This window comes from Stenella coeruleoalba (assembly GCF_951394435.1).
Source record: "Stenella coeruleoalba genome assembly, chromosome: 13".
Classification (NCBI taxonomy): domain Eukaryota; kingdom Metazoa; phylum Chordata; class Mammalia; order Artiodactyla; family Delphinidae; genus Stenella; species Stenella coeruleoalba.
In genome coordinates this window covers 60,777,715-60,793,301 of record NC_137159.1, presented here as the reverse complement: position 1 = coordinate 60,793,301, position 15,587 = coordinate 60,777,715, and the positions used below count along the sequence as shown (strand labels likewise).

Here is a 15,587-nt window from a genome sequence, read left to right as displayed (position 1 = left end):
AATAATATTGAAATCATTCCACATTCATAATGAAAAAGTTAGCATGCCAAGAACCTCAAGCTATGCTGAACACTCAAGTGGGAAATAGATGCTATGAGTTTCTCTCTCAGGTAGGTACACTGGATGATGGAGTCTGGGAAAAGCTTGCTTTTAGACTTCTAAACATTTCATACATAGGTGTGCATGTATGTATATATGTGTGTATACACATGTGTATGTACACGCAAGTCTGACTTCATAGACACGCAACCTGTGTGGTTGCATAAGGCCCCATGTTAATTTTTGAACAAGGGCCTCACATTTTCATTTTGCATTGGGTCCCACAAATTATATAGCTGGCCATACACACAAACACACACACTTTATATGTGTATTTATACTAAATATACCTAACACAAATAACATACATGCTCTGAGTAAGCTACATATATATGTACCTATGTTAAATATGTGCACATTTAATAAAAAATATATGTGTGGTTAGTAATAAAAATTTCCTAGAAGTTCTGTTTCTAGTGAAGCAGCTAGGTCACAATAGCTCTTCAAAATCTCTGCATGTATGTATGTTTTAATTAGCAAATAAGGTCCCTGGCCTTTGCCCCTCTCCTCCTCTGATAAGAGGGTACTTTTTTTTTTTAATTTATTTAATTTTGGCCGCGTTGGGTCTTTGTTGCTGTGTGTAGGCTTTCTCTAGTTGTAGCGAGCGGGGGATACTCTTCATTGCGGTGCATGGGCTTCTCATTGTGGTGGCTTCTCTTGTTGAGGAACTTGGGCTCTAGGCACGTGGGCTTCAGTAGTTGTGGCACGCGGGCTCAGTAGTTGTGGCTTGCGGGCTCTATAGCTCAGGCTCAGTAGTTGTGGCGCATGGGCTTAGTAGCTCCACGGCATGTGGGATCTTCCCGGACCAGGGCTTGAACCCGTGTCCCCTGCATTGGCACGCGGATTCTTAACCACTGCGCCACCAGGGAAGCCTGAGGATACTTTTTATTTACTATAGTTTTGAGGCTGAGAAAATATATACTCAAATAAATAAAAGCATCAAGGGATGCTTTATTTACTTCATAGTAGTAGAAATATTAAAGTGAGAGAAGGATATATAAAAGTATTCAATCACTATGTTGTACACTTGAAACTAATATAATAATGCAAATCAACTATACTTAAATTTAAAAAATGAAAGAAGGTAAAAATAAGGCCACATTCACACTAATTTGCCACATTCATTGGTTTTTCTTTTGAGTTTAGCCTTATTCATCAAATCCAGATAATATCAGTTTCTTAAAAAAGATTTCTCTCCACCCAGAAAAATTTCAAACCTACAGAAAAGCTCCAAGAATAATACAAGAAACACTTCTATATTGTCTACCTAGATTTATCAATTTTTCAATTGTTAACATTTTGCCACATTTCCTCTCTCTCTTTCTATATATATATGTACTATCTTCCTATATATATATGTATTATCATTGATTTTTGCTGAACATTTGGAAGTTGCATATGTCATGCCACTTCACCCCTAAGTATTTCTGCATGCATTGCCTAGGAATAAGACATTTTCTGGCATGACCATAATATCATTATCACACCTAAGAAAATTATCAATTATTCTATAACATCATTTAATATGCAGTCTATATTCAAATGTTCTCAATTACCTGAAAAATGTCTTTTATAGCTATTTTCTGGGTTTTTCTTTTTTTTTATATCCAGTATACAATCAAGATTCAAGCATTGCATTTGGTCATTGCATTTGGTCATTATATGTTTCTAGTCTCTCTGTATTTAGAAGAATTCCCCTACTTTTTTTTTTTCATGATACTGACTTTTTGAGAAATCCAAGTTAATTACCTTATCAAATGACTTCTTTCAGGATTTGTCTAATCATTTCCTCATGATTAAATTCCAGTTAAACACTTTGGGCAAGAAAACTAAATAGGTGATAGTGTATAATTCTTACATCACATCAGGAGGGTCATGATGTTAGGTTCTTCCACTTTCTGTGATACTAAATTTAATTACTTTATTATTGTGGTGATAAGAGCTTTCCATTTTAAAGATACATTTTCCCCTTTGTAATATCATCTGTCGGACTATATTTAAATCCTTTTGAGGCTCCTGTTTCCCAACGCCTTTTCAACCAATAATTTTAGTATCCATTGATGAACCTTGCCTTAATCAAATACTGCATGGGAGTTGAAGACCATATTAAATGCTTTTAGTAACACTTTTTAGAAATTGCTATAAGCCTTCACAAAAATATTATCTATTACTATGATTCTTCTGCTAAGCCTAAATTTGGCTCATTTTAAAAATTGTAAAATTATACGACAATTCTAGAACGGTAGTTGGATGCTATAAAGCTTAAAGGAACCCTCAGGTTCTTCCAATATACAGCTCATATTATTTTCCGGCATTCCCTACAGCAATTCAGGGAAACAAACTAGTATACCCAATGTTCCTCAAATCTATCTTTTCCAGAACGCATGCCATGCCCCTTGCCCATACTGCCCAAATGCTCTCCTCTCTATTCATCTAAATCCTTCACATACTTGGAAGTCTCACTGGAGTGTCACTTCTAAGCCCTGTGCCATGGGTCCTCAGCATAGAGTGATCTCACCCCTCCAGACTGATTGTTTTCTATGCTCAGCTACTGTCTTACAGCATAGTTATCATCTCTTTAAAGTGTCTGTTATAATAGGTACAAAATGTATTTAAGAGAAATAGAATAATTATGCAGTAAACACTAGTGGACTCAACAGCCAGTGTAAGAAAAGAAAGTTAACTGTTACCTCAGAAGTCCGTTTCTCCAATCACATCACTCCCATCCCTCCTCAGAGCCAATCACTATCAGAATATAATAATAGTTCTCAATCCTTTCCTTCCCTTTATTGTTTTACCACATTTGTTTGAATACCTAAGCACACATTTCACGTAGCATGTTCCTGAACTTTATACAGTATTTTCTGCAATCTGCTTTGTTTGCTTAATATTATGTTCCTGAGAGATGTGGCATGTTAGTTACATGCATTTAGTTACAGCATTTAGCTGTAATTCCTTCATTTTCACTATAAAACACTATATAGTATTCCAGTGCGTGAATACAATTTATGTATCCATTCTTCTTCTGGTGCACATTAGCGTTGTTTCCTGTTCCTTTGACTATAATAAACGGCATTTCTATGAACATTCCTGTGCACATGTATGTAGCAATGGAACCGATGGCTTTTCAGGAATGGCAATATACATGTAACTTTGCTAGATGATACCAAATTGCTTTCCAAAGTGATTATACTTATCTTTTCATGGTTACCATATTTCTCCAGCTGGATTGTTAGCTATTTTGGACAGAGATAGATCTTATATCTTTTTGGCCTAGAAACAGCAGGTATTTAATAAATAGTCATTCATTAATTGATTAACTAATTGGTATTAAAAAGAAAATTTGAGGCATTTTTCCCCCCATCTTCATAATAAGGAGATGAGCGAGGGGAAGGCAAATATAAGAATGTTTTTGAAGTAAGAAAAAATGCAAACCTTTCTGCAAATGTGGCAAAAAATTAAGGGAGAAAGGAAAATAGAAGATAAATACCATTAATATTCCCAAGCAGACTTTAGACAGTTATAGGAAAATGGAGTATCAGAAGAAGGATACTTTTTTAAGTATCTAACATGTATTCCATTTCTTTTTCTCTGCAATATTCCTCCACTCCTTCAAAGTCTTCAGTATTTTCAATGTGTTAGGTCGTTTCTTGGGATCCTTTGAGAGTAATTTCTGTAGAAGATTTTTCTGTAATGATAGTAAGAGTCAATACTAGGAAATAAAACATTGAGTAAATAAAATTCCGATTATTTTTAAGTGCTTACTTCTTTGTTGTCAAATACATCTGAGAAGGTGCCATCCCTTAGACCTTTAAGAATCTAAAAATTAAACATACATATTCATTAGGAAATTATTCACTTTGGAGAAAAAACAAACTTAGGAAGCACTAAAGCTGGGGATACCCTAAATCTGGGATGTTTCTAGATCTTTGAAAAATCTCGTTAGCCAAGAAGCAAGCAGGAATCCTCTCCTCCACCCACCCCATGTTATAACCATCCTGAACATTACAGCATGTTGAAGTGTTAAGAGCATCATACGAATTATCTCCCTTCATCCTTTTTGGAACCCTATGCAATAGGTACTTTCATTATTCCTGTTTTACAGAGAAGAAGGCTGTGGAACCCAGGTGAGTCCCTTTTACTGAGCTTCAGACTAGGATATCCAGTTGCATGCAGGCTTCAGTGGCTCCCTGCTGCCTCCACAAGAAAGTCCATATTCTTGCCTCAATTTAGCCCCAATATATCTTTCCAGTACCATCAACCACTACTTCCTTGACTGATATACTCCAATAAAAATGACACCGGCCAGCTATTCCCAAACACACTTTTCACATTCCTGTCTCCACATGGCCTTCTTTCCAATCTGGACTATTAGAAGTCAACCAGTCCTTCAGAGCTCAATTTAAATGTCTCCATGAAACCTAAATCCCTACAGCTGGCAAGACCTCCCTCCTAGCTGTTTCCATTAGACCTCATGCTTTCTCCTAAAACATTTACAGCATTGTCTTATGTTACCTTTCCTCCTAGAATATAAGCTCCTTGAGAACAAGGCTTATTTATTTTCATAATCCTTGGAGCACGTAGCACAGGGTCTTATGCAAAGCAGGCAATCAAAACAATTTTACAGAGTGACTCAATTAGGAAGAAACAGCTACAGTTTTATGAGATGTACACACCTTCCAAAGAAGACCAAAGTTTTTGATCTTTAACAAAAAATACTGGTTGCCCAAACATGAAAGGGATAAAAATTCATATTTCATTTGCAGTCAGCACTAATATGCCCCAGCCCATCCTGGAGGCAATAACTGTTTGCAGCAGCACTTTGGACATGACGGCCAATAATATTTGTTGCTTAATTCTTTCTGTGAGATTATTTACCTTCATTGTTTCTATCGCAGTGGAACATATGTGAAGAAGTTCTGCAAGAATTAGTCCCAGAGCAAAGATGTCCACTTCATTTCCATAGTCTATACAAGCAATCTGAAGAAACCAAAGTATATTTACATTTGTGACTCATCTGATATAAACATCCATGCCTTCTAAAGCCAAAAAAGTTATCTGACCAAAACGTATCACACAACAATGTATGTTTATTAGCAAGATGTGTGGAGTCTGACTGCCCAGGTTCAAACCTCTGTCACTAAATAGTTGAATCACCATCAATGTGGGAATAATCTCAACCATAAAATGGAGGTAACAATAGTTTTAACCTCATAGCTTAACTGCAGGGTTAGATGAGACGAGCAGGTGAAGCAGTTAAAATCGTGCCCAGTAAATCAGCTGTATGCAAATGTTCATAGCAGATTTATTCATAATATTCCACAACTGGAAGCAATCCAAATGTCCATCAACAGAAAAACGGATGAACAAATTGTGGTATATTCATACAACAGAATAGTATTCAGCCACAAAAAAGAATAATCTGCTGATATGAGCAACAACTAGAGGTTCTCCAACAGGCATTACTTTGAGTGAAATAATCAAATACAAAAGAGTACATACTATATGATTCCATTCTTATTAAGCTCAAGGACAGGGAAAACTAACCTATGGTAAAAGAAATCAGACCACTGGTTGCCTCTGGGCAGTGGAGAGGAGTGACTGACTGGAAAGGGGTCTAGGGGAATACTCTAGGGTGAGGAAAATGTTCTACATTTTCATAGGCTTGCAGGTTTCACAGGTCTATGCCTTTGTCAAAACTAAAAAAAAAATGTACATTTAAGATCTGTGCATTTTATGGTGTATAAATTATTCCTCAATAAAATGTGACAATATAGGATGCAGGAGATATTTTAGAGAGTGGGAGTTAAAAGGGAGCTGTCAGTCCCCTACTGTCTTCTACCTTCACACTTTGCAAAAAACTTATGTTTTTATGCTGAATGGTCCCCAAAGGAAGAGGTGTGTTCCTTCTTCATTCTAGACTCTCAAACCATCAGATGGCTCACTGTATTTTTTCTTAGATGACAAAATAGTAGGGGTATTTTGAAAGATATATTACCTTTCAGTAAAGAATTATCTTTAAAGGGCATTTATAAAAAAAAAAAAGATAGGACAAACAACCCCAAAAGATGAAAACAGACAGTAAGCAATCAACCAAAAAAAAAAACAAAACAAAACAAAAAAGCCCCACCTACTACAGTAATGAGTCTATATATAAGCCAAACATTCATGAATTGATAGCTGTACAACAATATTCATAGCAGCAATACAGCGATACTCAAAGTAGCTAAAAGGTAGAAGCAACCCTAATATCCATCGATGTGACAGATTAACATTATGTGATATATCCATACAATGGAATATTATTCAGCCTTAAAAAGGAAGGAAATTCTGACACATGCTGCAATATAGATGAACCTTGAGGCATTAAGCTAAGTGAAATAAACCAGTCGCATAAACACAAACACTGTATGATTTCACTTATAAGAGGTCCTTAGAGTATCCAAATTCATAGAGAAAGTAGAATGGTGGTTGCCTGGGGCTGGGAAAGAGGGGAATGGAGAGCTATTCAATGGGTCCAGAGTTTCAGTTTGGCAAGATGAAAAGTTCTGTGGATGGATGGTGGTAATGGTAGCACAACAGTGTGAATGTACTTAATGCCACAGAACTGCACACTTAAAACCGGTAAAGATGGTAAATTTTATGTTATGTGTATTTTACCACAATTAAAAATAAATATATTTAAAAAATCAGCAGCCTCACTAATAACCAATAACCCATTTTAATAGCAAAACATGATACATATCCAGAGAAAAGCTTTAAAAATATGAACAATATTCATAAAGAAAAAACAAATTTTCATTGAATGTTTTCATTGAAGAATATAAAAGTGGCCTTGAGGTAGAATATATTATTGCTCCCAATTGTGCACTGGCCTCCCAGAGAGAGCATGACACTTCCCCACCATGTGCTTGTCTTGAGCTGGCCAATTTGCTCTGGGCAATGACTTTCGGTGATGTATGCCACTGAGGAGCAGAATCTTAAAAGCCATCACAAGGTTCTGACACTGCTTTCTGCAGTGAGGACAGAAATACTCAGATAGGGTTCTTCCTTCAGCCTGGGTTCTAGAATGAAGGAATCACGTGGGGCAAAACTGGGCCAAGACTGCAGCCATCACACCACGTGAGCAAGAAATAAACCTTTGGTGTTGTGTATGCCACTGGGAAATCAGTGTCATTTGTTACCATAGCATAGCCTGGCAAAAGCTGACTGAGGAGGATTTGAATAATTGGGAGAAATATACCAATTTCTTGGAGACTTCTTGGAGAAGAAGTCTCAAATATATAAAGATGTCAATTCCCCTCAATTGAATCCTTAAATATAATGCAATTGCTATCAAACATCAACACCAGTTGTGGAACATGACAAACTGATTCTACAGTTTATTTGGAATAGTAAATGTGAACACTAAGAACATTTTTTTCTTCCAGTTTCATTGAGATATAATACAGCACTGTATAAGCTTAAGGTAGAACATTTTTTAATTGAAGAATAATGTCCTGATATTTATCAGGACATTATATAATGCTATAATAATTCTATAATGCTAAAATATAAAACATTTTATAATGCTATAATAATTAAACAGGATGGTATTAAAGAGGAAGAAGATTAAATAAATCAACTGGACAGAATAGAGTCCAGAAACAGATCCATAAGTGTGTGGGAATTTCATATATGATAAAATAGCATATTTATATTGTGTTAAATATATATATATATAATTTACCGTTTTAATCATTTCCATTTGTACAATTTAGTGGCATTAAGTGCCTTCACAATGTTGCATAATCATCACCACTATCTATCTCCAGAAATTTTTTCATCACAAACAGAAAATGTACCTATGAAACAACAACTTCCCATTCCTCTCTCCCCTCAGCCCCTGGTAACCTCTGTTCTACTTTTTGTCTCTATAAATTTTCCTTAAAAGAATATTTTAGATCATTAACTATTTGATATATGGTGATGGGGCAGTTTCATACCCACATGGGGAAAATCAAGTTATACTCCTTCATATATATACAAAAATTAATTCAGCTAAAGTATCAATAAAAACACGAAATACTTTTATAATCTTGTGGTAGGAAGGACCTCCAAAATAAAAATGATTAACCCAGAAGCCATAAAGAAAGTATTGAGGGACTTCCCTGGTGGCGCAGTGGTTAAGAATCCGCGTGCCAATGTAGGGGATACAGGTTTGATCCCTGGTCCAGGAAGATTCCCACATGCCGCAGAGCAACTAAGCCCATGCACCACAACTACTGAGCCTGAGCTCTAGAGCCCGTGAGCCACAACTACAGAGCCCGTGTGTCACAACTACTGAATCCCACGCACCTAGAGCCCATGCTCCGCAATGAGAAGCCACCGCGATGAGAAGCCCGTGCACCGCAACGAAGAGTAGCCCCTGCTCACTGCAACTAGAGAAAGCCCGCGCGCAGCAACGAAGACCCAACGCAGTCAAAAAAAAAAAAAAAAGATTAAGCTACACCTCATTCATCTCAGTGACCAAAACTGCAGTCTGATAATTCCATAGTCTGACTGAGAGTGTGAGGGAGGAGGCGGCATTCTCGTACACATTAGTAGGAGAACATACTAGAGTCACTTATTTTGAATGACAATTTCAAAGCATGTATCAATTTTTTTTGAATTTTTGTATTTTATCTATTTTTTATACAGCAGGTTCTTATTAGTTATCTATTTTATACATATCAGTATATACACGTCAATCCCAATCTCCCAGTTCATCCCACCCCTGGCCACTTTCCCCCCTTGGTGTCCATATGTTTGTATGGACATCGGTGTCTCTATTTCTGCCCTACAAACGGGTTCATCGGTACCATTTTTCCAGGTTCCACATATATGCATTAATAGTATGTATCAACTTTGAACTGCACCTGTCATTCTAGTCAACAATTTCAATTCAAAGAATCTATCATTGATTATCATCGAAATATTTGTTTTTAGACTCAAAGATAAGGAGGAAGACACATAACATGTCTATAAATGTAAAAAGTTGGAAACAATCTAAATAAATGCCCATCAATAAGGCAATAGTTAAATGCGTGCCGGTATATCTATACTTTGGCATACAATACACTTGTTAAAAATAATGTGTCAAGGGCTTCCCTGGTGGCGCAGTGGTTGAGAGTCCGCCTGCCAATGCAGGGGACACGGGTTCGTGCCCCAGTCCGGGAAGATCCCACATGCCACAGAGCAGCTGGGCCTGTGAGCCATGGCCGCTGAGCCTACACGTCCGGAGCCTGTGCTCTGCAACAGGAGAGGCCACAACAGTGAGAGGCCCGCGTACCGCAAAAAAAAAAAAAAAAAAAAGTGTCAGATCTATTTGTACAGCTATGGAAAGATTATGATATACTGTTGAGTAAAAAAAAATTAAGTCACAAAATGACATTATAGTATCTTGTAAAATGTATTTATGTATGTTTTTATGTAAAAAGTCTCTGTAAATATGTATTTTTATCTGTATATTTTTTATAACTCAAAGAAAATGATCTAAAAGGATAAACCACAAACTCTAGTGAGAAGAGTAGAAAGGAAGGGTAAGGAGAGCTTTCCATTTTTATTCTATTTACTTCTGTACTGTTTTAATTTTATGAGAGGTGCCTATTATTTTTATAGTTAAAAAAATGAAAGAGATAAAAATATATATCAACAGAAAGGAAGGGGACCTCACCTGTTCTGGGCTCATGTATAGCCTAGTTCCCTGTTTACTTGTCCGCGCTTCATCATTTTTCAGGTATGTTACAAGTCCAAAGTCTCCAATCTTTATTTGGTTCGTCTCTACTAAAAATATATTACATGGCTACAGAAAAAAAATTTTAACTTGTAAGTACCAATTTGACAAGACTTTTATCACACATCCAAATCATATTTAGTAACAGCTATTTTTATATTTACTTATAAGGCATTTACTCTTACATAGGTAAGCCCAAAACAGGAAATTTATTATTATCGGTCTTTAAAATGCTAGCTGAGGAAGTAAGGACTTTTTGGCTGAGAGCAGAGAAGGCTTGGGGCATAGCTGCCTTCAAATATCTTAAGATAAGTGGAAGGTGGACTCACCCTGCCTGGTCCCAGGGGACAGATCCAGGACTAGAGGATGAAAACAACCACAAGATTTGCCTTAATATATCCTGATATACTAATCGTGTGGTCCAAAGAATGGGAGTTAGAGAGTTCCCCATCCTATGAAGTATTCAAGACAGGGCTGGACGCCCACTTGGTGGAAACATTGCAAATATGAGTCCAGGATTTGATGGGGATTGAAGTAGACACCCTTAAGATCCTTTCTAATTTTGAGATTCTCAGAATGAGGCCATTCCCAATAATGCTGCAGAATATCATATGCAGAATTTCCCCTGGAGCCTTCCTTTACGTCTATTTCTCCAGGCGTCTGACAACTTCTTCACAAACGTAGCCCATCTTTTTTTTTTTTTTAATATCTTTGAATTGATACAGCCACTATGGAGAACAGTATGCAGGCTCGCCCTCTATCTTTGAAGGCATATCAAGTTAACTGGAAGCTGATGAGTAGCACTGAAATATTTTTTTTCCACGTAATTCTTTAAGCAGATTGAAAAAAAAAAAAGGAATAGAAGAACCGAATGACAATTCCACAACTTTGTAGAAGGTATTGACCAATATTCTAAAAGACCATGAAAACATGAAGGTTGTTGATGAGGAAATTAATATTTTGCCATTCTTGAGAAAGCTACTTTCAATGCAATGTTGGGCTATCCACACACACACACAGACTCAAGGAGACAACACTTAGGAGAGGGCCTAGTAAAGAAACTGAAAGAGAAGAGACCATAAGCCCAAGCAGGTTGAAAGAGCAGCTTCGAAGAACCAGCCTGAAAAAGCCCATGCAGAAATCAGCAGTTAGATTAGAACAATTAATGGTTAGATTGGAACCTACCGCCAGTAACACGGACGGAAACCTGTAGACTTGTGGGGATGTAGAGAGAAAATGTGCCTCTGCTGTATTCAAGTTACAGTGTAGGAAGATGTTGGGTTTGCAGGTACAACTGCTGGTCCCACACAAGGCTACAGCCTGGCTCTGAGAAATAGGAGGTTGCATTTACGAAACTGTCTAAATATATAAGCTGGATGGGACTGTCTAATAAAAATATTAGATTGCTTGTTTATAGTTCATTAAAAAGAAAAAAACATGATGCCACATTTTGTCTAATCAGTTATGGTATGACTAGGCAAAATGTTGGATGGTAGAACATAAAAAAGGGTGCGGAAAAAAAAAGGGTGCCAACTGGGAATTCCCTGGTGGTTCAGTGGTTAGGACTCTGAGCTTCCACTGCAGGGGGCCCAGTTTAGATCCCTCGTCGGGGAACTAAGATCCCACAAGCCGCAAGTTGTGGCCAAAAAAAAAAAAGGAGCAAACTTTATCCAGGAGGTACAGGAATAAGGGCTGAGGCTGACTGAGGGGCCTGGGCCGATTGGGGGACTGAACTCCTCAGGCCCTAAGCCGTCACTCCACAAACCTCTGTGTCCATCACCAGCATTTTTGGTCTGGTTCTTAAGGTAAATGCTGGTCGACTTTATAGAATAGGGGCTTTATTGGGTAAAGACTGTTCTCTGGCAAAGCCACCAGGAGCAGGTATTTTGCAAAGCATCACAAAATAAGGTGCACACCTTTGTTCATATCTTGTCTCAGATATGAGAAAACAGTAACTGTAGCAGTGAAGCTAGGAAGTTGAAGAAGATGAAAAGAAGGCTCAGTAGTATTAAAGTTTGACCTTTGAGCACCTGCCGACATAGAGCAAACATTCTCTGCAGACACAAGAAAAGATCACTCCCCGACACGGAGCACAAGCAGTGCGGAATACAGAAGGGAACTGGCAGACCAGGTGGTGGGAGAAGGGAGCACCGATCAGAATTTCATTAACTCATCCTGACAAGGGTCTGGGAGGTAACACTCAAACTGCAGAGTAGAGGAAATGACTGTGTAAGTAGGTAATTTATTTGCAAATGATTATATAAATAGATAATTGTGTTTAACTTCTTATTTAACTCTACCATTTATTTCGAAGTGTAGGTATAGCCATTCTAAATGTAACCTTTTGAACAGAGTCATTATATCATTCCAACTTCAAAGAACACCTTCAGATACTGTTAAAAAAAGATACTGGAACGAGGTAGACTCCTACTTGAAGGCATCAGACATCCAGCCCCCGGGCAGACCAAGGATGCAATACCTCTTAAGGGCCATCTTTTTCTACCTGGGCCAAACAAACAACTATGTACATGGTTGCTTATTTTTCTCAAGGAACTTTTTGCTTTGTTTCTCATTCCCGGCTGTTTTAGACAGGTGGGATAAGCAGAGAGTCAAGGTCCACATAGACAAGGTGCTTCTGTCTGATCCAGAGTGACTGGGAAAGGCTCATAAAGGAATTGGTACCAAAGGGGACAGGCAGAGAGTGTCCAATGCAAGAACATGAGCAAAGATTCGGTGACAGGATTCAGCATGGCCAGTCTGTGATAAGCATAGGCAAATCACAGGGAGTATGGAGGACAGACTGAAAGCTCTTCTGTCTCTCTTCTTTCACTTTTGAGGAGGAAATGGGAAAACTGCTCAACTAGACCATAAAAGAAGCTAGGAAGCCCGAAGAAAATGAAAATACAAAGATATGCTACATGTTCCAAGGTTTGGGTTACTGCAATTTTCCAATCATGGGGCACAGATGTCTAACCAAATGCCAAGGAAATTCTAGACTCTGGACCTAGTGGCTGTGACTGCCCTCAAGAGTAATGACTGAAAGGTTAAGAGACCCATGTTCCCAAAGCCAGTTACCAGAGTCCCTTCTGCCTCTCAGACAAGCCTGAGAAGCAGTAGAGGCAGGGACAGAGCAGCCAGCTGGCTGTGCCAGCCACAATAATTATTTGCACAAGTGTTCAGTATACTAAAGCTCTTAGTGTTTACAACTGGGGTGTGACTCTCAGCCAGGATGACAAATAGAACCAGAAGTGAATGAGCTTCTTCCTGTGGAGCTCAGTGTCTCCATAAGTTTACAGCCCTGGAGACCTTCTGCGTGGTTCTATAGATTGGTATTTGGGGCAAGTGCTAGATCCATTCTAACTTTAGAGGATCAGAGATGTTATTTCCTCACGACTGTCAATCGATTCTGAAACTAAAGAAGATAGACTTTTAAATTAACTAATTTATCATTTCCTAACAAAGTACTTTTTCCACTTACCTTAAGGTCTCTATGAATTAACTGTTTTGAATGTATGTAATGCACTCCTTCTGTTATTTGTTCAAAGAATACCAAAGCCAAACGTTTGTCTTGTTCCTTGCCTCTTCTACTGTTAATCCATTGCTCCAATGTCCCTTTATCACAGTATTCCATTTGGATGAAAAGGCACCTAGTCTTTGATCTGGGTATAAAACTCACAGTATGTTAGAAGTAGCAATACACATAAATTTATTAAAAAATACACTTAAAATTCCATTGAAAAAATTGCACCTTCTTAAAAATGCCAAAATATGTCTCTAAACAAACCTAAATATAACAAATTTGAATCAAAACATTATAACCCAGTCTTTATTTAAATCATAAATTCCCAGGTATCCAAAGCTTTGTTTAGCTAAGTTATAAAGTAGCAGCCTGCCCATTCTTTGTTGCTGAAGGTCCTTGATTATCTTTGCTAATAGATAGGAATAGAAGCATAAATACAATGGAATTGCAGAAAACCAAATTTCATTAATATATACAGTAATTTTGAAACATTTTAATTCACCATTGCTCTACTGAGCATCTATTTTGTGAAAGGCACAGAACAGGCATCTAAAGATAAGAAAGTGAGTTAGACACTATCTTTGCTGTCATGAGGATTATAGTTTAATAGGACAGAGATAAAGGAAAAACAAACCTAAAATAATAGTACGTAGATAAGAATTTAAGAAAAGTGCCAACAAATTGCTATGAGGTATAGCAGGGAGGACTGATTTTGCTAACCATGGTTTTTTGTTTTGGTTTTGGCTTTTGGGTTTTTTTCTGAACTAAGTTGGCCTCAATACTAATTTAAATTCTTTGAGCATATATTGGCTAGAAAATAGAAAAAGGTAGCCAGGAATTTGCTGAAAGCTGAAGAAGTCTGTATGTTGATGGTACTTCTGAAACCGATGATAAGGTTCTCAATTACATGGTGTGGAGACGGTGATGAACAGGCCCACAGTGGCCTCAGGATTATACTGAAAGGACTGTCTCCAAGAAACAATGGGTGACTTTCCAAGGGAGGCGCCAGCTCTTTAAAACCCTTCAGTCCCTTTGCAGTGGCTTATCTGAGACAAATCGTCAGTAATGCAAGGTTTGAGGGGAGGGAGCCCCCGTCACAGCTCAGGGTCTTGGAATTATTTTCACTGCCCACCACCTGACCGTAAGGGGTATAACTGCATTCAGAAGAGGCCCCTTGACTGCACCCTGCCAACCAGGTGAGAGGGACAGAAGAGGGCTGGCAGTGGAGGAAGGAGGGGAGCCTCCAAATGCAGCATAGACAGCAAGTTCAAACCTTCTTCACAAGACTGCGTTTATGGCCTGGACTGAAGTCAGGGCATGGGAGCAAGCCTGTACCTTAAACAACAGAGTCAGGAAAGCTAAACCTGAGATTTCAAAAACCACGGAGGACAATTAAAAAAAGGTTTTTTAAAGCAAGTCTGGAGCAAGAAAAAGACTATTCATTGTCTCCTTACCTGTAGAATGGAGGCATAACAGTGTCTCAGTGTTTCTGGCTGTGATTATTAAATGTAATAATTAATGGCCTTACCCAGTGGCCCACACATAGTAAATGACTGTTTCCTCTATCCCATCATGACTATGGGAATTTCCTTTTAGTTACCTTGAAGAATTTATGCTTTGCTCAGGATCGTAATCAAGCCCATCCCAACAACTGTGGTAGTGAACGATATTTGCATGATCAAGCATTGCCAAAGCTTTCACTTCACGCTCTACCTTCCTAGTCAAAAGAAACAGGGAACACAAAAGCGTCAGTATCCATCCCTGATAACAACAACAAAACGCCTCGAGCAACAGCAGACAACTACTTATATTCCCTTATTAAACAGTCACCATGGTTTCCACACTGAGTTTTAGAATGCAAGCCAGCAGTGCTCAAAAGGAAAGAGTGAACACACAGAAAAAACACAGCTCTTCTCACTCTCAACATAAGAGAAAAAAACAGTAACTTAATTATTCTAAACATCACAGTTTAAAAGTCATACGTAGTAGTCTGTGAACTGCCAGTGATGGAATTTTTTTTTTCTGGGGGGGAGCTAAAAAAAATCATCCACTATGTTTTATTTAGACGTGTTAAAATCAATTTGGATTTCATAAGCAAACCCCATTTGGGCAGAAGTGGTAGGTAACACAAGCAGCATGAAGAATCTAATTCAGAATTTTCAGTGTGTGGCAAAAGTACACAAAGGGGGTGATCTATGCAGAGAGACTGAAATT

The 15,587-nt window shown here is 38.0% G+C and overlaps 1 protein-coding gene across 5 annotated transcripts in view; it reads right to left on the bottom strand.

The window, feature by feature from the left end:
• Window positions 1–102: 102 nt before the first annotated feature.
• EIF2AK2 (eukaryotic translation initiation factor 2 alpha kinase 2) overlaps window positions 103–15,587 on the bottom strand; it is a 33,859-nt gene continuing 18,374 nt past the window's right edge. For 2 of the 5 annotated variants that reach the window (XM_079940245.1, XM_079940246.1), the window contains 6 exons: window positions 14,974–15,090; window positions 13,332–13,512; window positions 9,794–9,922; window positions 4,978–5,079; window positions 3,865–3,918; window positions 105–3,787 (listed from right to left, as the gene is read on the bottom strand). In XM_079940245.1, coding sequence (XP_079796371.1) covers window positions 3,665–3,787; window positions 3,865–3,918; window positions 4,978–5,079; window positions 9,794–9,922; window positions 13,332–13,512; window positions 14,974–15,090 — 706 coding nt within the window. In that variant the 3' untranslated portion in view covers window positions 105–3,664. Of the gene's footprint in view, window positions 3,788–3,864; window positions 3,919–4,977; window positions 5,080–9,793; window positions 9,923–13,331; window positions 13,513–14,973; window positions 15,091–15,587 lie in introns of all 5 variants that reach the window. The other 3 variants (XM_079940247.1, XM_079940244.1, XM_079940248.1) reach the window with 3 other exon arrangements.